The sequence below is a fragment of the Dermacentor andersoni genome, chromosome 7, assembly GCF_023375885.2.
Source record: "Dermacentor andersoni chromosome 7, qqDerAnde1_hic_scaffold, whole genome shotgun sequence".
Classification (NCBI taxonomy): Eukaryota; Metazoa; Arthropoda; class Arachnida; order Ixodida; family Ixodidae; genus Dermacentor; species Dermacentor andersoni.
Window position 1 is genome coordinate 122,211,685 of NC_092820.1, and position 21,449 is coordinate 122,233,133.

At 47.1% G+C, this 21,449-nt stretch overlaps 2 protein-coding genes across 2 annotated transcripts in view; one reads left to right on the forward strand and one right to left on the reverse strand.

The window, feature by feature from the left end:
• Positions 1–18,003, reverse strand: part of LOC126534678 (leukocyte elastase inhibitor-like) — a 45,040-nt gene extending 27,037 nt beyond the window's left edge. The window contains exons 1-4 of the mRNA XM_050181936.3: positions 17,881–18,003; positions 7,343–7,397; positions 5,021–5,376; positions 2,614–2,802 (exon numbers count right to left, since the gene is read on the reverse strand). Coding sequence (XP_050037893.2) covers positions 2,614–2,802; positions 5,021–5,376; positions 7,343–7,397; positions 17,881–18,003 — 723 coding nt within the window. The remainder of the gene's footprint in view (positions 1–2,613; positions 2,803–5,020; positions 5,377–7,342; positions 7,398–17,880) is intronic.
• Hers (Histone gene-specific Epigenetic Repressor in late S phase) overlaps positions 1–21,449 on the forward strand; it is a 262,505-nt gene that overhangs the window by 141,348 nt on the left and 99,708 nt on the right. The gene's annotated exons all lie outside the window — the stretch shown is intronic.

Genomic DNA, 21,449 nt, shown 5'->3' on the forward strand with positions numbered 1-21,449 from the left:
AAGTACCCTTTAACCGTGTCGCTACGACCTGAGTTAACGTGAACAGTCAATTTCGTTGTAGGTTGTCGCCCTCAACAACATTTCCGTCAACTGGCAGAAAGTCCTTGTATGCATTATAATGTACATTGCCTTCAGTCCTTCTCAAAATTAACTGGGAAATCATTGCATAGAATACTTCCGGATATCAAGTAGGATACATGCGTAAACTGTACGGAAGTGGCATAAGCGTATTCTTGTCGTAAGCCACCCAAAAATCGACGCTAACTTTATCTAGACCGTCACGTACAGTCTCAGACGACGGAAAGCACCCGCCGAGTGCATTTTGAATAGGTGGTGTCCAAATCCAGCGCCCAGCGATCGAGCTTCCGTGAAGCAACAGACACCGATCTCGAAGGCGATGCTATTTCTGAATCGGTGCGCCGGAAGAAGTTACAGAGCCGAAAACACGCCATGGCCGTCATACGTTTTGGACGCCAACGTATACCCCAAGTGCACATGAGATCTCCAGTATGAAGCACCAACGTGACGACCCACCGCAAGATGTTACACCTTCATCTCTTGTGTTTGGAGGCAAAGAAAAGCAGCTTTGTTAAGACAAGAAACAGGAGGCAGTTACTCTCTCCAGGCACTTGGAGATGCTTTTTGGGCACCTAATTGTGGTATTTAATTCCAGTGAGCCTGGGCTATTATTTCTGGCACGCTTGGCTTGATACTTCGGAAAGCTGATTTATGCGCGGGAAAACTAACTCATATGGTATAGCAGCGTTTTTGATATGTCGGACTGAAATTTAAATCCTGGATAGGTTAGAAATCCAATTACTCATTAATTACTGTGATAATTGCGTTTCAATTTAAATGACATTTCATCGTTCTTTTTTACGTGTGTACTCTCAACGGCCAGAAATAAAGGTGAACAAGTTCATTGTTCTAACATTCGCGATGTAGAATGGTGTTTGAGCTTTGTGTACGCTTAGAACAAAAATGTTCTTTTCACGTTGGTGAAGCTTATACCACTTGGTAAAAAGACCTATTTGTAAGGCAAAGTGCTCCTGAGCAGCCTCCTAGTCTGAGGCAGATATACAGTAAGTTCTCGTCACAACGAAGTCACCGGAACGGGAAAAGAACTTCGTCGTAACCGGAATTTCGCTTCAAGCGGAGAGGCTATATCGAAGAGCCACAGCAACGCGGAATGTGCATTGCAACAGCGAGCCATGCAGCTCGTCAGACGTGCTTCGATGCAAAGCCGTGCTCGACAGGGACCATTAGCGTGACTGGCGAGTTTTTTTTTTTTTTTTTTTTTTTCGACACCCGCGAGCAGGTGCATCGTCTGCCCGTCATCGTCACGTGATGCATTTGCTAACGAGAATTTGCCGCCACGTGGTCCAGTGACCTCCACAACGCTCTTTGACTCTCTAGGTTGCCACGTGAGGAAAGGGTTGCACCAAGCGCTCCCGCTCGCTTCGCGCACTTCGTGTAGCTGTAAAGAGCTGCTTTATGGTTTCAATTCGATGTTGTAGTGAACTGCTGGGTTTCGCGAACGATGCGCGCCTCGCCATAACGACAGTCGGTTGCTTCCGTTGCGGGAGGGGTGTGCCATATCGTCGATAAAAGCTATCATGAGGGTCACTATGACACATTTCATCGCTCGCATTTGGTTGCTTCTCGATCTTAAACGCGAAATTTTCTTTCATGTGATTGCTGTTATGGTATTCGTGAAGTATATATATACTATACACGATGCGCCGTCGTGTGTTAACAGCCAATGCGTTTCTGGGTGCCTATTTCAGAGAACGGTGAAAGTAGTACAAAACCTTTTCACACAAAATGCGCGCCTATCTCTTCCATTTAGGCCTTAATACAGTTGCCACATTTTATTAAAACAACTCACCAGAGTGATAAGAATTATGATGAAAGCTTCGCTGGGCAGTGTCCTTCTAACACGGATTTATAATGTTGACACCAAATATGAAGGTATTTCTTCCATGTAAAATGCTATGTCTCTCATACCTAAGTAATAAGGGAATGTTAAGTGCTTAGAGGAGCATCATAAATAACTTCGCGTGTTGAACTTGCAGACGTTATATTTAAGCAAAATTTTTTGAACAGACAGGGTGCATGTATGCATTGCAAGACGAGTAGACCCCTTCAGCGCTACATAGCTTGCGATATACAAGTCGCAAATTTTCATGACTCACGCGGTTTCAAAGAAGAAACTGTTGTCCACGCCACATGGCAACAGAAATAATGCGAAATAACCCTTTGTAAGTACGGCTCAAGCCGCCAATACCCCAAGCACGCACCAAGAAAACGAGCGCGCGCGCGGCAGCCGAGCGAGCCGGAGCGAGCGGCGTCCTGGCCGTGACGTCAATCGCGAGAGGGCGCCACTCCAAATTCTCGCCGCTAATAAGCTAAGTCCGGTGCCACAGTGTAAAATGCGTGGGCACTGCTGTCCGGACCGCGTAAGTATCGCATAAACCGATTTTTCGAATAAAGCGATATCCTTTTAATGGGGACACGCTCAACACAATCTCGGCGCCACATTTCTTGGACTTTTTTTTTTCAGTGACGCTGAAAGGATAGCTTGTCACGCTGACTCGAGCGCCGTGCACATACCTTCATGTCGACGCGACGCACCTCGGCCTCGTACTTTCTCTCGAGGACGGCCTCGAATTGCGGCGCGAGCGGCAGACTGCGCTCGACGAAGGCGTGGCAAGCCATGTCCTGGCGCACCTCGGCCGCCTTGTTGCGTAGCAACAACAGCAGCGTCTGGAAAGCGGCGGGCATGTCGAAGCGCTTGTTCACCTGCGACAGCGGTATTAAGCACAGTGTCATCGTCGTCATCACTATCATTAGCATCACCACCCTAAGCTAGAGCGATTCCCAAAAATGACTGGGCATTCACCCGCGACAGTTGTGCAGACGCACTACTAGCGTTATTGTCATCCTAATTTGGCGCAACGCAGAGGGAACTTGGTTTGTTCGGTGTTCGCCTGTTACGGCTGCGTAGGCGCACTTGCTGTCAAAGTCATCCTAGTGTGGGGTGACTCAAAAGAACCGGTTTTGAAATCTGGTTGACACATGTGGGAAAGAATGTAGCACGGGCGCATCTTGCTGTCGTGTCTCGTCGTTTATTTGGGTCTGTCCTGTTTGCGTACGCGATGAATCCTCAAACTACAGATTAGACAGACAGACAGACAGACAGACAGACAGACAGACAGACAGATAGACAGATAGATAGATAGATAGATAGATAGATAGATAGATAGATAGATAGATAGATAGATAGATAGATAGATAGATAGATAGATAGATAGATAGATAGATAGATAGATAGATAGATAGTGAATCTGTACTGTAGCGCGGCCTGTCCTAACGATATCCAGTTATCTCTGTCATGCGTACAGTTGGCCCCATCGTACGCTTGCAAATTTACTAATTTCGTCACACCACCTGACCGTGAAACTTGCACGTTTCACTTGAACCGTTGGCACCCACACTGTTACTACCGTAAACCAGCGGTTATCAGATTTACGCGTAAGACTACAAGGACGCTAAATCTCTTTAGGTTTAGATTAGATTAGTTTGGATTATCTGCTGTTGTCTGTTGCCAGATGCGGGCGATATCGCCGAGGACTCCCTGCGCCCTTTTTCCGAGCATACCTTCTGGAAGTTTCTACCGAAACACCGAGCTCTTCTGATGATAGTCGGCATGCTATCTTACATTGAACATCATCTGCTGCTACTCAGTACCGTGTCTTCGTACAACGTCAAATTAAGATGCATGTTTTGCAAGACCATCATTCAGGGGCGTGTACTGCCTCAGCTGGAGCTTCACCCTTCACGTAGTATTACGCTTACTTTGAACATTGCTGCAAACCCATTATGCAATTTGGATGATGATGATGATTATGATGATGATGGTGATTATGATGATGTGAGTATCCACCTTCAAACGGCGTGGGAGGGGGGTGGTGACAAATCTTACCAAGCTTCTCGTAACTTTCTAGCGTGTCTGTTTTTAAATACCTTCATGCCCTAAGCTATATCTACTGCCGTTTACTGACGCCTAAAAAAAATCGATGCAACCCGATGTATTGTTTATACGCATTGTTATTTCCACGTAACATATGCAACCTTACAGTCCTTAAAATGCAGATTACAGGCCGAAGTTTAATATGACACAGTTATAGAGCTATATATAGAGACCAAGATGTCCCAATACAAAACACTGACCGGGCCGCTTTACGAATAGACCGCACAGCAATGCATCGTACCAATGATAAAGGCGCCATGAAACAATTCCTGATATGCCCAGCGTATTTGCGCTAATTGCTGGACGTCCGGCCCGGCCCCGTAGACTGTTGCGGAATTAATGGCGATATAGGTGGTTGTTAGAACTTGAAAAAAAGATCACGTCTAGTAGAGGAAACTTCAAAAGAAGGATGTCTGGCTGGTGGGCGATAAGAAATTCTTCAGCAAACACCTGCTATAATTTGCAGCGACATCTGCAGAGGATCTGTATTGAGGAATTAGCTAATGTATCGAGCCACCTTAAGATACATATATGGTAAGTATCGTATCGGATAGAATTAATCCGCTTGTATTTTGTATCCGTATCCCTAGTATACTTACCGCATTAGTATCTTGTATCTGTATCATGATACGTTTGCAAAGTATCTTTACCCAGCCCTGCTGCCGCACACCTCTCCGGTAGCCCAATAAGCCGCTAACGGTAATACGTTTGCAAGCTAAAACTCTCTGCTACATGTGTACCTATATGTACACCTACAGAGCACAACTGGGGGTGCATTCTGGGACGGTCGCTTTCGGCGACGTAGCTTTCAGTGCGCGCTGACTGGCTGGTCGAGCACTAACTGCGTCACTTTCGGCGATACTATCCCCTGCGTCCCCTTCGTAAAATACGTCCCCCGCGCAAAGAACACGTCCCGGCAGTGATAAGCTAGATCGAGTGACACCAGGGGACGCGAAGCGCGCTGTATAGGGGTATAGGCGAGCTCGCCTTGAACGCCTTGGCCATCTGGCTCTCGGTGTTTCCCTGCGCGCCGGCGTAGGCCATGCACAGCGTCTTGAACACGGCGAACGGGCCGATGCACACCGTCGAGCGGGGGTTCAGCGCGGCCACGTGCTTGAACAGCTTGATGGCGAAGCGGTTCGCGTACGCCACCACCCGGTCCAGCTCGGTCACGGGCGCCGCCGGCGCGGCGCCCAGCGCCGTCGACCCCAGGGTGGTGGCGGCGCCCGGGCCGCTGGCGCTGGCGCCGCCGCCGCCGCCGTCGGCCGCTTGGTGGCACTGGTTCTGCGCCGCGTCGTCGGCGTTCATCTGCGACGCGCGGAAGGAGGCGTGCACGTGGAGACCTGCGCGAGACACGGGCGTTGGACTGTTTCGCACGATGTAGGGGAGCATCCGCGTGACGTCACATTCGCGTAGTCATATTCGCACCTTCCACTGTGTTGCCGGATGTAAGCAGACCTAGATAACGCGCAGCTTTTATTGCGATAGCAATTATATGGACACTCCAGGCGCATTTCTGCTGTCGCCGTCGCCGTGAGGTTCCGTATGAGTGAAAGCGTGTGAGGGTGAGCCGGCGAACGCGGTTCCATTTTTTACCATGCTGGCTACTACAGTATGGTGACCTCGATGATGTCAGTGGGTACCTCTATTGACCGCGACAAAGCTTATCATAATGCTCCGGTTGAGCAGGCTGCAGTGAGACGACGACAGCAGTAAACTATGTATGCACTTGAAAACATTCGTACGAAATCGGTTTATTCGAAATACCGCTTTATTCGAAAGTTTTCGTGTTTCCGCGTTGCTATATGACTCTCGTAGATTGTCCGCTTTTAACGAAATGCCGCTTACAACGAAGTCAATTGCCTGTTCGGATAAGTTCGTTATAACCAGGTTTAACATCAGTGCGAGCCTGTTTTCTGAGCACATTTCCGGGAGTTGTATTTTCTAACGCTCCATTTCGCTCTACATTCCTTCAGCACTTCGTCATTGGCTCGGACTCGACTGACACACCGCCGTTATCTCTGTGATCAGGGCAGGAGGTTTCGGAATACGACGGTATAGGCTGTCAGCGCCGAGAGCGCGGTTTGTATGAATCCGCCAACATGTACAGACCTGCGTTTTTACCACTAAGAAAAGAACGCAAAAATAAAAGAAGAATATAGCGCGCCTACCGTTGCCTTGTTCTTGATCAAATTTCGAAGTAATATAACATCTTGGGGTTCGAATCGTTCGGTGTAATACTTGCCGCTGTTACTTGCGAAGTTGCTTTCGTCCACGCCCTTCGTGCTGTTAACATCGCACGTGCAACGCGGCGCCATATTGTGCGCAATAAATGCTCCGTGCGGATCAATCTTTAATGACGAAAAGAATTTCTTCTGCAAAAAAAAGAAAGAAAAAGGAAATGCAATAAATAGTTATCGCGGAGGCCGCATTTCAAAGGAGTACCGATGTGGCAAGTTTACAACTTGTCTTTTCTCTTTCTTTCTTTTTTTTTCTTTCTTTTTTTTTTTTTGTAGCGCAGGAATGTTCTCTGCCGGGTTCTACCGGTGATTGCGGACGTGGAGTCAACCACAAAAGTTTACGGACCACGGCATCTCGGAAAACGCTCAATTTCTGGGCAGCCTGCGCTAAAAAACCGAACATCACAATGCTGTTCAAATATACTAGTAGAGGCTGCAAATGCGAATTCTATAGGCAGCGTTGTGAGGCTGCGCAGATATTCAGCTTTTTTCTCAGATGTCGTGTTCCGCGAAATTTTGTGCTTGACTGTGTGTCACGCCATCATCTTCGCGCAAATTTTTTTTGCGTGCCTGACGGCTTCATTTTTCAATTTTGTTTCTACCTAATGCTTAGGAAAGTAGGCATAGAAAGATCGAACAGGTTCCCGTCATTGAAGAAGGAAACTCTGCTCTTGATGACGTATATTTGTTGCCATTAGGACATTTAGGTACCATTTGTTTTATCATTGAGAAGTCCATGGAAAACAAGACCGGCAGCCTGGACACTCATAAGGGTAGTAAAGATGGTAGTGTTTGGAAGTGTTTACTGCGGTCTAACTCAGTCGGCGTCTACGGGTGATGGGGTTTCTGGCGCGTTCCCGACGCTTTTAAGTCTAACTGACTTAACTGACAATAGCTGACAAAACTGACAAACTGAGTAACTGACAAAAACTGTCAATAACTGACTAAAACTCTCACCGCACGGTGGCGCCCCGGCGGTTCACGCGGCATTCGCGCGTCTGCTCAACTTTGAACACATGTTTGGGCGCGCATGCGCGATGGCGCAGTTTCTCCACGTATACGCACTCACCGTCGCGTCGGATGCCCTGATGTGACGCCTGGTGGCCTCCGGGGTGCTGTTTACGCTGCGCAGCAGCGCAGGCGTCGCGTGTTTGTTATGCTGGTGTCATTGATTCGCCGTATGCGAGCGAAACCGCAGATAATAAAAAGGCTTTGCCCATTTATGGACCTGTATTTGCCAACGAAGCGGCCACTGCTTCTCAGAACACACGTCTCGCTTTCGTGTTTCGACCGATTCCTCTGAAAGAGGGATGAACATTAAAAAAAAAACAAAAAAAGTGATGTTTAAAGGGACACTAAAGGGAAAAATGATTTCTTCTGCATCAGTAAATTACCGTTCTACAACACTAAAAACACCACTCTTACAACGATAAGACGTTTGGTAAGCCAGAAAAAGCGCAAGAATGAAATACTGGGGGCGACGCCTACTTAAGTTCCCGCACCTGGGGGCTGTGACGTCTTGGATATTGATGGCATCTTCTAGGGCCTACTAACTATATATAGCGGTACAGATTGACTACATTGTGTTCCAAAGGAGCCAAATATTAAACATGGCAAGTTTCGGGAACCTTTATTCAGCCAACGCGGCCCAAATGCGAAAACATACTTTGGAATCCCTGACGTCACGCTGACGTACCGGCGCTTGGGTTTCGGCGCGAAATTCAAATACTGATACTTGGACCTTCATTTTTTCATCTAATTATCAAAGTATTTCTTTTTAAATGACTGCCTGCAGGGTTCTCAAACAATGCTTCATTAGACTAAACTGATTTATTGTTTCGCTTTAGTGTCCCTTTAAGGTTAAGGCTATAGCTACTGGCGAATGTCAGCGTTTACTTGCTTCTACGAATCAATCTCTAAGGAAAAGGCTACTGGCGAATGTCGTAGCCTCCTAAATAGTTTACTTGTTTCTACGAATCTCTTTTGGTTTCGGTGCCTCCAGATAAGGCGGAAAGAGAACCATAGAATTAAGTGCCACAGGGCGGCGAGCTACGCGAATGTTTTAGACGTGCAGGATTTGGAATTCTTCCACGACGAAGCTGTACGATCGTGTTTAGGCAGACCCGAACAGCAGGTCGAACAGCCTACTTCCCGTTTCTGCGAACAGATATGTCCGCCAGGGCGGCGTGGGCTTCGCCGACTGCGTATAACTGCGCCGATACCTGCGCACAGCGTGGACGCAGTGGATAACTTGGATGACCAGGACACCGCGAAGCCTGTCGCCGACGTAGGAGTGACATAAGATGGCGACGCGCACGCAAAAAATAGACTTGTGCGCAACTTTCTGCGGCAATGAAGGGAAAGCTACGGAGGCAAAGCGCGCGCAAGTGCAGCAGCCAAGCGCCCGCAGCTTTACTTTCATGGCCACAGAAAGTTGTCCGTGTTCTATACATATATAGCGGTGTCGCGGACGCCGTCAAGCCATATGCGCAGGTGATTAGCTGGGGTCTCAAGATTGCGGGGTACGGGCTCTCACTGCATGTTCTCGCCACCTTCAAGAGCTGCGCAGTGCCCTTCCGGACAAACCGCACAGGCGCGGGGTGAAATAACAGGCTTTCTCGCGAGAAATAAATTGGTCGTTTAATCGACGCGTTCTCCGTTTTTTTTTTTTTTGTCTCCCGATTTTACGAAATTGCCGGTTTTATACGAAATGCATTCCCCGTTGACCTTGTAAAGTCGGGATGCAACTGTATATACGGTCGAGTCTCAGTGGTTGGTGTTTCACAGCGTCCACATAATAGGATTCCACGCTTCAGCTGCGCAAGCTATATTTCAGATACGGGAACCAAGTAGACCACTGTATAGAGCTGCAGTGTATTATGTATACGCACACATTAACCATGACGTATCAGTGTTTGTCTGGCTTGAATGAGATAACTTGCTTGAAAGAATGGCTCGGTGGCCTATAACGTGGGAAGTAAAAAAAAAAAAAAGTCGGCAGAAAATTGCCCGCTATATAGTTGTTCACAGTCAGTATATAGCCATGACACTTCAGGAAACGAAAAACGACGCCATCAGTTTAGCGTGGTTCAGAAACACTACACTATGCCGAAGGCATGCCGTGAAGCCCACCACAACATGCTCACCTGCTGGGTCAACAGTTATTAGCTTCGTTTCTACTTCGCGTGATGCTCCTTCTCAATTTTTTTTACGAATTTGTTCGTGTTGCGTGTGCATGCCACATTTTTTTCTTATTTTTTTCCCTCTCGCTTCGGGATTCTGCATGCGAGCGGGGTGGATCTTCAGGGCCGCTGCTAATGGCCTTCCCAATTAGGCGCCGGAGTGGAGGGCCAAGTCCTCTTTTTCTTACTTCTTTTTTTCTTTTTCTATCAATATGAGGTCTCACTCACCCCTTTAGCGTGTCGCTGGTCGACGTCGACTACAGCCGTCCAACACGCCTTGCCCGCGACGTTGCGGTTTGAAGCACTTGCGGCGATGTTCTCTTGCCTGAGGCCGGCTTGCCGTTTTCGTGGACTTGGGCACAGTGGCTCGTCGGCACGTAGATGTAGGGCCTAGCTGTTGTTGTTGTTGCCTCAGATGTTAGTGTGCGAGGTGCAAGAGGGGAGCGCGGTCTTCTTCCTTCTCTTCTCCCGCAGAGACCAGCGTTTGTTGCTTGCGATAACGATGAACGGTGTCTACACTCGCTGCAGATGAAGAAAACGAGCGCTTTTTTTTCTTTATTATCGCAGGTGTAGAAAAAATGGGAAGGTGCTTCTGCTTAGGGCCGTTTATATATCAAAGTCCCCTAAAAAAAAAAAAAAAAACTTATGTCGAGAATAATGAGGAAAAGATTAATAGACGAAAAATTGGTATAGCATCCATCCTTTGGAAGCCACTGACGACGTTAATGCGATCGGCAATCTTTCTTGTGATGAGTGTGCAATTGGTGATGATATGCTTTATATGATATGATTATTATAGTATATATCCATGCCGTCCGTGAACTGTGAAACCTTACGGGCACATTAGCACACGATAACCAAGTGGTGTGAATCTCGCTGTCCAACCACAATGCAGCTTGGCATCACGGCACACCTTGCATGTCTTGTTGCAATCGCTGCACCGTAGTTGAATCTACGTAGCAATGCCCACAGTCCCTAATATCATGGCTCCAACTTCGCTGCAGCGCTCGGCCCGGAGCTGTCTGTTGAGGACGGGGGGCCGTCTGTCGCTTTGATGCATTTAAGGCTACATTCTTCTTGTGTCACCTTGGCACGTCCATTCTGTGGGGTCGACCGAGAACGTGCACATACACGTATGCGCATATGCAAATCGCGTGCCTCGTAGGATGCACACACATGCGCGTGGCGCCGAAGTTGTCTGTTCGGCCGCGTGTATGCCAGTGCGCCAGCCGTGTTGTCTTATGGGCCACACAGCAGCAAGTCGTCGAGCTTAAAAGTCATGCCTCACATTTTTCCGCTTGCAATGCTATATGCAGTTTGCAGAACTGCAATATCTGGGGGTTTTTTTTTCTCGTTTTTTGGGGTTGCAGTTATGAATTTGTAAACTTCATGCTTCAATTTTTTTTTTAACATACCGATTTTTTGGCAACAGACATTGCCAAAAATCGGTGTGCCAGAAATCGGTACAGGTGTATACGACTAGGACGCCCTATATCAATATTCTGATTCGTACAGTCAATGTAATTCAGCTTTCCCTCCTAAATGTGACAAAGATTATTCGAATCCGGGTCTAAGGGTTGCCCAACGAGATCATTTCTGTATTTCTATTCGAATACAAAAGTCGGTGTTCGTCCTGAGCCAGCGTTTCCTCTTAACGTGCGCAACTATGCCGCACTTGACCTCTTCGCCCAGAGGTAAAGACGTCTTCCAACAGCGGCGAAATTTGTGTCTGCCTATATAGGACCAGATTCGCCCGGCCCCGGCTTGACAAAGTGATACCCCGGGATCATCTGCCCCAATCATCTTGCAAATTCCTGAGACCGCCATTAAGTATGCGCCTGCATTTTAGTTTAGGTGGGTCGTATTCTTAGTTTCAGTGAGTGCGAATTGCCAGATATTGTGGATTTTCTTAGGTTTCTTAATGCTTACTTCCGACGTCATTAAAATTTTCCGGTCGAGGGGCTTTGAAAAAAAAAATCCTACTTTTAATTGAAACATTGTCGGACGGCCCTGCGGCCCTGTAAAGGAGGGAAAATGTTGAATATATTCTCTACTGTACAGTAATTACCCTAACCTTGGCCTCACTCCTTGCTTCCATATTTTTTTTCCTTGCCCTCTCTCAAAGGCCAGGGGCTGACAGAGGAGGGTCTTTATTTGTAATCTCATAATTCGGCAGGAGGTATTCAGAGACCTGGATTGGGAACAATTAGGAATAAATGTTAATGGAGAATACCTTAGTAACTTGCGATTCGCTGATGACATTGCCTTGCTTAGTAACTCAGGGGACCAACTGCAATGCATGCTCACTGACCAGGCAAAGCAAAGCCGAAGGGTGGCTCTAAAAATTAATCTACAGAAAACTAAAGTAATGTTTAACAGTCTCGGAAGAGAACAGTAGTTTAGGATAGGTAGCGAGGCACTGGAAGTGGTAAGGGAATACATTTACTTAGGACAGGTAGTGACTGCGGATCCGGATCATGAGACTGAAATAATCAGAAAAATAAGAATGGGCTGGGGTGCGTTTGGCAGGCATTCTCAGATCATGAACAGCAGGTTGCCATTATCCCTCAAGAGGAAAGTTTATAACAGCTGTATCTTACCAGTACTCACGTACGGGGCAGAAACCTGGAGGCTTGCGAAAAGGGTTCTACTTAAATTCAGGACGACGCAACGAGCTATGGAAAGAAGAATGATAGGTGTAACGTTAAGAAAAGAGCAGATTGGGTAAGGGAACAAACGCGAGTTAATGATATCTTAGTTGAAATCAAGAAAAAGAAATGGGCATGGGCAGGACACTTAATGAGGAGGGAAGATAACCGATGGTCATTGAGAGTTACGGAATGGATTCCAAGGGAAGGGAAGCGTAGCAGAGGGCGGCAGAAAGTTAGGTGGGCGGATGAGATTAAGAAGTTTGCAGGGACAACATGGCCACAATTAGTACATGACCGGGGTAGTTGGAGAAGCATGGGAGAGGCCTTTGCCCTGCAGTGGGCGTAACCAGGATGATGATGATGATGATGATGATGATGATGATGAATTCGGCGATGCCCCATAGCGGCAAAGGCCGGACAGGTATGTAAGGTTACGAGCGTTACACAGCGCTCAACAACATGACGAAGAGAGGGACACAGACCACAGCGCTGTCCCTCTCTTCGTCTTGTTGTTTAGCGTTGTTTACTGCTCGTAATCGTGAACGAACCAGTCCAAATGCGTACTGTTCTGCTCGCATGTTAACGGCACGACGAAAAAAAATTAGAGAGCGAGAGATAGATAGATAGATAGATAGATAGATAGATAGATAGATAGATAGATAGATAGATAGATAGATAGATAGATAGATAGATAGATAGATAGATAGATAGATAGATAGATAGATAGATAGATAGATAGATAGATAGATAGATAGATAGATAGATAGATAGATAGATAGATAGATAGATAGATAGATAGATAGATAGATAGATAGATAGATAGATAGATAGATAGATAGATAGATAGATAGATAGATAGATAGATAGATAGATAGATAGATAGATAGATAGATAGATAGATAGATAGATAGATAGATAGATAGATAGATAGATAGATAGATAGATAGATAGATAGATAGATAGATAGATAGATAGATAGATAGATAGATAGATAGATAGATAGATAGATAGATAGATAGATAGATAGATAGATAGATAGATAGATAGATAGATAGATAGATAGATAGATAGATAGATAGATAGATAGATAGATAGATAGATAGATAGATAGATAGATAGATAGATAGATAGATAGATAGATAGATAGATAGATAGATAGATAGATAGATAGATAGATAGATAGATAGATAGATAGATAGATAGATAGATAGATAGATAGATAGATAGATAGATAGATAGATAGATAGATAGATAGATAGATAGATAGATAGATAGATAGATAGATAGATAGATAGATAGATAGATAGATAGATAGATAGATAGATAGAGAGCAAAACTTATAAAGGAATGAATGCGAGAAGCTTAGTAGCGCATGCATAAATTTTGTGAGCCGAAACACGTAGGTGAGCTATGCGGTGACGTATATAGTGTATTATAAACACAAAAAAAAATACTGTGTTGCCGATAATGTACGCTATTGCGGTGGCGACGCGACGACGCGGAGAAGCTCAAAATAAATCTGGTTATATTCGCTCACCGCGTGCAGGCGTGCCGAGGCTTGCATAAATGCGAGCCATAAAGTGATTGATCGGCACGCGCCGAGCGCTCTGCTTCCCAAGCCCATTTGACGAGGAGGGGGGATGAAAAACAAGAGAGAATCGTTGAACCGGTGGCACGGTGTGTCAACCTCACGGTAACCTTCTCTTCCTTCTTCGTTTGTTTGCTCTCTCTTGTCTAGTACTCTTTATAGCTCTCTCTCTCTCTCTTTCTCTCTCTCTCTCTCTCTCTAACATTGAGCTTACGTGCAGTGTGGCCAATTCTCTTTCTTTTTCTCTCGTTTCGTTTTAGTTGGCTCAAATTGGATAGTTTATCGGCGAGAAGGGTGTGCTGACCTTGCGAGTTTGTTTACAGCCATATCGAGTTAAGTGGTCAGAAGAAAAAGTATTTCCCGGGCTTTTGTTTCTCAGTAAGAAGATTAGCTCGCTAGCCAGCTATCTACCTACCTAACTACCGTATTTACTCGATTCTAAGCACCCCCTTTTTTCACGATCGCGATGCCCAAATTGAGGGGGGGTGCTTAGATTCGAAAAAATCTAGAATGTCGACCCCCCTCCCACTTATCGCTGCGACATCACGACAAGATGGGTGCGAGAAATAACATTTTATTTTGCAAACATTCAAAAGAAAAATTGGTGCAGACAGTGAATGCTCAGTCACCATCACTGCCGCTCGAATTCGTCGCACCGCTCGAACCGCTGCTCTCGGTGTCCCACAGCAGGTCGTCTTCCGTTCCGTCGAAGTGGTTTGGGATCGAGCATTTCTTAAATGATTTGACCACAACGTCCACTCGGACCCTCTTCTACGCGTCCGAAATTCACTTTGCGATGGTTGATGGGGACGCTTTCTGCGTCTTTCCCGTTGGCGTCTTCTTCCGGTCAGGGTTTCGCGCCCACTCTTCGTACTCCTGTCGGAGATTTGCTTTGAAGGGCTTGTTGACTGAAACGTCGAGGGGTCGCAGCACTGGTGTCATGCCACCCGGCATCACAACCAGGTCGCTGTTGTTGTTCCGAAGCTTTGTCTTTACCTCCAGGGTCAGATGGCCGCGAAACGCGTCCAGCAGAAGCATCGACCGCGTGCCTGCAGGTCTGCCGAGCAATGATTCCAGAGTGAGCAAGCGCGTTTGGCGGCCTTGGATACGCGCTCTTCCTAACAAATAGGGGGGTGCTTAGATTCGCATGCAAACTTTTTTCCTAACTTTCTTGCGAAAATAGAGGGGGGTGGTTAGAATCGGGGGGTGCTTAGAATCGCGAAAATACGGTAGATAGATAGACAGACAGACAGACAGACAGACAGACAGACAGACAGACAGACAGACAGACAGACAGACAGACAGACAGACAGAGAGACAGATAGATAGATAGATAGATAGATAGATAGATAGATAGATAGATAGATAGATAGATAGATAGATAGATAGATAGATAGATAGATAGATAGACAGACAGACAGACAGACAGACAGACAGACAGACAGACAGACAGACAGACAGACAGACAGACAGACAGATAGATAGATAGATAGATAGATAGATAGATAGATAGATAGATAGATAGATAGATAGATAGATAGATAGATAGATAGATAGATAGATAGATAGATAGATAGATAGATAGATAGATAATGCTCATGCATCGGTTTTATGTTGTCATTTGTTCAACGGCACCCCCTTACTCAGTGCTCCCCTTGGGGTCTCTAAGTAAGGTACTTTGAATTTAATGAATTAATAGATAGAAATTGCAGTCCAGCCTATTTCCATTTTTGTTTAGTAGAGTAGAAATGTTCTTTTTTTTTTTTATTGGCGAGCCTCGACTGTTTGATGGGTTGTAGATCATGTAGTGTGCCTTTTGTTTAGCAAGCCATTTTTTTTGTTGTTCTTTCATAGCTACTTCCTTTGTCCTGTACTGTAAACAGCGTTTACCTATACTTGCTGTCATCGAACTGTGTACACAGTCCGCGGGCCCGGAACATCATCGCGCTGTTGATCAAAGCATTTTTCCCCCCTCGTCATGGAGAAGATTGGCTGCGATAGCGTTTATGTCTGCGTACAGAGGGCGCGAATGGGCACACCGCGGGAAAAAAAAAATTAATAATGCGGTTTTAAGTGCAAAAACCACTTTCTCATTATGAGGCACGCCGTAGTGGGGGACTCCGGAAATTTCGACCACCCGGGGTTCTTTAACGTGCACCTAAATCTAAGCACACGGCTGTTTTCGCATTTCGCCCACATCGAAATGCGGCCGCCGTGGCTGGAATTCGATCCCGCGACCTCGTGCTTAACAGCCGAACATCATAGCCGCTAAGCAACCACGGCGGGTGCACCGCGGATGCAACCACCGCATTTTTTTTGTGAAAATCTCCATCGCACAAGCTTTCGCTTATGTGAAACTGTATTTCTGGCTTATCCGTAAACTTCTTACCTTTTACCGAATACGGGATTGCCGGAGCCTCGGACGGCAGTGCATGCAGTAGCAAAGCTAGCAACGACATCTTTTGACGCTTTGTCCACCTACAATGCGTTTGAAGCACGTCCTGTGCTACATGAGTAGTTTCGTCGAAGGAAAGTCGCAAAATGAGTGCACGGGAAGGGGACTTACACTTAGGCATTCGTGCCATTTTGTCAGCCTCTTTGACTGATTCTTTGTATTTTTCTGTCAAAATAAACATTCATTCATTCATTCATTCATTCATTCATTCATTCATTCATTCATTCATTCATTCATTCATTCATTCATTCATGTTGGTGATTTTGTCCCTACCAATGATTCGCGCCAATACTAAAGTAGAACATGTTAGGTCACTGCAGTATTAGTTTTGTGTGCTCTCTGGTTAAACTCTGCGTCACCAAATGTCGCTACCAGCGTTGTTGCAGCCGTACACCCGGTACACCTCCCCGGTAGCTCGGTATACCGGAAACGTTTTACGAACAAGCTAAAGCTACCTTACAAGCGTTCCAGGGAGTGCAGCGTGTTAAAGGGTCCCTCGCCAGGCCTGGCCATATTGAGCTTGACAAGCGCAGTACATACAGTGCCGGCTGACGATCGTGTCTGCTAAGTATTACGTTCCTACGAGCCGCAGGAGGAGCTTACATTTCAAACTAAACGCCGTGCACCCTCCTCCTCGCGGGCGCCGGGCTCCCAACCGGAGTGTCGACGTCAATCGCGCAAGTGCGCCTACGCACATAGTAGTGTTGTGACGTCACTTGCAGTGACACGTGACTTGGATAATTATGCAAGTCAACGTTAGTTATTTGTTTATAATCTGTTGCTTCAATATACGAATTAAGGTTTAGAGAAATAATAGAACATGCAAACCGAATGTCTGCGTGTTTTTGTTTTACTTGGCACCGCAGCAAGAGAGATGCGCTTCCGTTTCGTCTGCTTGTTCCCACGTCGTGCAGTAGCGCTGGCAGAGAACGAAACCATGTCATTTTCTATCGTGTTCCAGCGTCGCGATCATGCTCTTCCATCCTCTCGCACCTGCTGCCTCAGTGTTCGTGATTGTGGCACTGACTTGCACCGCAAATCGGGTGTTCTCGTGCAGAGCGCGCAAAATCGTCTGCTGCGCGAAACTAGACAAACGCAACAAGGCCGTCGCCCACAGGGCACCGCTCGGCAAAAACGAGAGAGAGAGAGAGAGAGAGAGAGAGAGAGAGAGAGAGAGAGAGAGAGAGAGAGAGAGAGAGAGAGAGAGAGAGAGAGAGAGAGAGAGAGAGAGAGCAGATGGGGTCCGTGATGTATTCGTCACGCGAACCTCGGGCTTCGGTACGGGAGAACGCAGAGAAGGAATTTCACTTGCGGAGGATACACGGAGGCAAGTGCAGAGAGTGTCTATATTTATATTGGCCCTGACGCTCGCTTCAAATAATTCCATCTCTGCTATTAAAGAACTACTCTGGAATATTCTTGCGGTGAAACACAGCTTCGAGGGCACGCAACAACTTCCAGCGCATGACCGAAATTCGCTACGTGGCCCAGCCGACGAGGGCCCTTTTAACGCACGTAGAGTATCCACAGGTTTGCGCGTGCGAAGAAGCTTGTAACCACGTGGAACGGAAAGCTGTCTGTCATAAAGTACCCGTTCGCGGAGCCGCGTCGGCGTGCGGTGTGCTTGGTACACGTTTACACGCCCGCGTCAGTCGGCATGTCCCATCTTTGCTCGTCTCCGATATAGGCGCGGCGCGGTAAGAGGCGGGAGTCACCCGTATAGGGACTCACGACCGATGTCCTTCCATTGTTCGCCGCCTCGCCAAGGCCACGCGGCGGCGTCTCTCTCCGCCGCAGCAGCCTCGCGTAGTTGTAGTAGCAGCAGTACGCGCTCACGTGCGCGAACGTCGACATCACGCAGTCGCCCGAATACTACATACTGCGTCACGGCTTGGGCGCGCGACGCGTGTGGCTCCCTCGGCAGCGCCGCAGTTCGGGTGTCGGCGCCGCAAACGCGAGACAAGTTTAGTCGAGAATGAAATGGCGATAATAAAAAATATAATTGCGCATCCGCGTTCGCGTCGTTTAACGATATTCAAAAGTGCTACACGAAGTTTGGTTAGTCCGATGAAAAAAAAAAAAAAAATAAGGGGAAGTGGTTCGTATTTGTTCGGCGGGTCGGCCGCGGGTTAATCATTAGTCGAGAAAAATGGACCGCTTAGAGTTTCTGTCTTTGAATCGCAGCACCGGTATACGTACGTTAGTATACAATAAAACATCGATTTAACGAAGTCGATGGGACCCGAAAACTATATATTAATCATACCTGCCAATACTCCCGTATTTTTATTTTTATTTTCAAATTCGCGCTCGTTCTGCGATTTTTTACGAATGTAAAGCTTTTTACGAAAACACATTCTTATCGCGGCAAAATTGCTGAACGATATAGGGTGTCACGACTCGGAGTCGATATGTTAGCTCCTCCTGAGTATAGTGGCGTAAGGGGTTGGAGTCTGCATGGTGCCTGGCTTTCGCCAATTGCCGTCGTAAACGAAACAAAGGCCTGATGAAATCAAGCAAAGGGCAGTGATTTAATGCGACTTCTCAGCAACAGTACAAACTGGCGTTATTAAGTGTAGTGGATGTGAATATGTTAGAAAAAGTATGAAAGTGACAACTCCAAAGAACAGGTGTAACAATGTTGAACGATTACAATGTGCAATCGTAACGGGAACAGAGACCATCAGTTCAAGCTACATTTCTAAACAGTAATCGGGAGAGCAAATACTTGGGGTCCACAGTCCACAGAATCAAAAGTGACATAAAGTAAATCGGGCGCGCCGACAGTCCGTCCGAACCGATGCGGCCGGTAACTGACCCTCGAGATCGGCGCCTCGACATCGGCGAGGCTGGCTTTCACGGCGGCTGGCGGTGTTCGGTGTCGGGGCGTGATATTGGCCGTTTATTTGCCCGGGAGTTGCTCGGCGTTCGTTTATCGTCCCCGGAGCAGACTGGTGAAGTGTCGCATCGGCCAGGTCTTTTTTTTTTTTTTTTTTAATATAAACCTCTCGAGGCGTTGGCGTTCACCTCCTGCCGTCTAGACGCACACAGGGATCATACTCGCGCCGTGGTTCAGACTCCACTGGCGGTCACCTTCACCGGCAGTCAATTTAATCACACACAAAACAATAGCTGCGGACGAAGACTGCTTCACGTAGGCCGGGCGTGCTTCCACCGTGGTTCTGCCAGCGGTCACCTTCACTGGCAAGCAATTTCATAGCGCGCTAAGCAACAGTTGCGGACGCAGCCAGCTTCACGTAGGCCGGATGTGCAGCCACCACGGTTTGGACCCCTACCAGCGGTCACCTTCTCCGGCGAACAATTTAGCCTCGCACGAAACAGCAGTCACGAACGCACATATCTCAACGTACTCTTGATGTACCAAAGGTTGCGTTCCCTACCGTTTGCGAAACGGTGCTGCAAGTATGCTTGTGGCCCATTCTTAAAGAAGCGATGCTTAACAGGTGTGCATACCTGGTAGACAGGGGTAGAGAATTGAAGAAATAACGCGACCTTTGTGGCATATGGGGGTGCGTAATATTGTTAAAAAAAAAGAGTGCGTACAAGGTTGTAACACCTGTAGCAGCGCAAAACGCCGTATGCAAGAGAGGTATATACCTGCTCCGAGCGAATTTATACCTACAGACAAGTTCGTGAAGCAGGCTAAATCGGCAACAGCGCTCAAAAGAAGTCGGTAGCGGTTCTTTGCATGCAGGGAGGTCCGTACCGTCAGAGAAAATCCGGCGACATGTTGCTGGGGAATCTGGCTTCTGAATTTGGTTTTGCCTGGGTACTTCATTACTGCAGACGAGAGAGCGCTTTGTTCCGTTTGTCCCTAGCCGAGCTGCACTTTACGTAACAGCGCATAGATACTCCGCAATAAGCTCTTCCTTCAAGTTCGTCCGTCTCTCATGGCAACGCGCCAAAGCGTTGCGCTCATGTCTGATTCATTTCCCCCTTTGAGTGAGTTTATTGCTGCACATGTTATTTTCCTATATATGCTTGTCCACCAGGCCTGACACTGAGGGTTCCTGTCGAGCGGATCGAAGCAGCGCGGGAGAAGGAAACGGGGGGGGGGGGGGGGGGGGGGGGAAGAGGCGAGCTTCGTTAGATGCTGCTTTAGCGGCCGCAGGCCAATGATAGTAGTGACACGTTTTTTACTGCACATTCGTTTTATTGGAAGTTATTAATTTCGCAAGTTATAATGTAGTTCTTGTTTATCGGCTGGGCGTGGCAAATGGACAGAGCCCCTCACGCGTCGCCAACGGCCCTGGCACCGCGGAGCGGCAAACCTTGTGTCACGTGCGCCCCATGTGACACGTGTCAATGACTGACGACAAAAAAAAAAAAAAAACTTACGCTTCGCCGTTAGGAACTCCGCAACAGCCGATATATGATCCCGTTTGGACGAAGGACTTAAGCGGCGGTCTAAAATTAGCAATGCACGTCATTCTCCGTATATTATTTTTGGCAAAGGCCCATTCAGAAACTAGATGCTTTAGCAAAAAAAAAAAAAAAAAAAAGAAGGTTCCCCAACAATAATGTCCCCAGATTTCTCTAGTCGCGCGGAACTCCCAGCAAGGAAAAGCTCCCCCCAAAAAGTCACTGTGATCTAAAGACAGCGCGGAGTTCGCTACTCCTTGTGTGATGCGTCTAAAGGCAAATAATCGCATAAAGTTCGTACGGATCCCACAAGAAAACGTGCACTCAGAACAAACTTTCAAACCATGCATGCAATATCCCCCCCCCCCTCCCCCAACCCCCGTTTCAGCGTCGTTATCCGCGGGACCTTTACGGACTTTAACGTTCACACAGGTTGGCCAGGTCGTTACATTCAGAACTTTGTCAAAAACTTAGAACACTCGTGCAAATGGCATATTTAATTTTTTTTAGCAAAAGAGAAAATAAAGAAGGCATTTTTTTTTTTCTGCGCATGCACTCTTATCGTGATAAATAAACAAACGTCAGTTACTTGTCCGGTATTCGGGCAAGCGCGGGCGGTTTTCCGGTTTAGCGGGGGCGTCAACGTGAGCGGCCAGATTGGGGGCGCAAAGCTCAACCACACAAACACAGAGCTAATTACTATATTCTGCTTAGCTGCTGGCGTAAATTTTCGACAGTGGCGTAATCGTGTTCACCATTACGCCGCTGCCAAAAATTTGCACGAGTGGCGAAGCAGGATATGGTGAGTTACTGCAGTTTTAGCTATGCGTTTGTTTGGTTGAGCTCTACAACACCAGGCGGCTTCACCGCTCACGTTTACGCCCCGACCATCCGGTAATCCGCCCAAACCGCTCCCG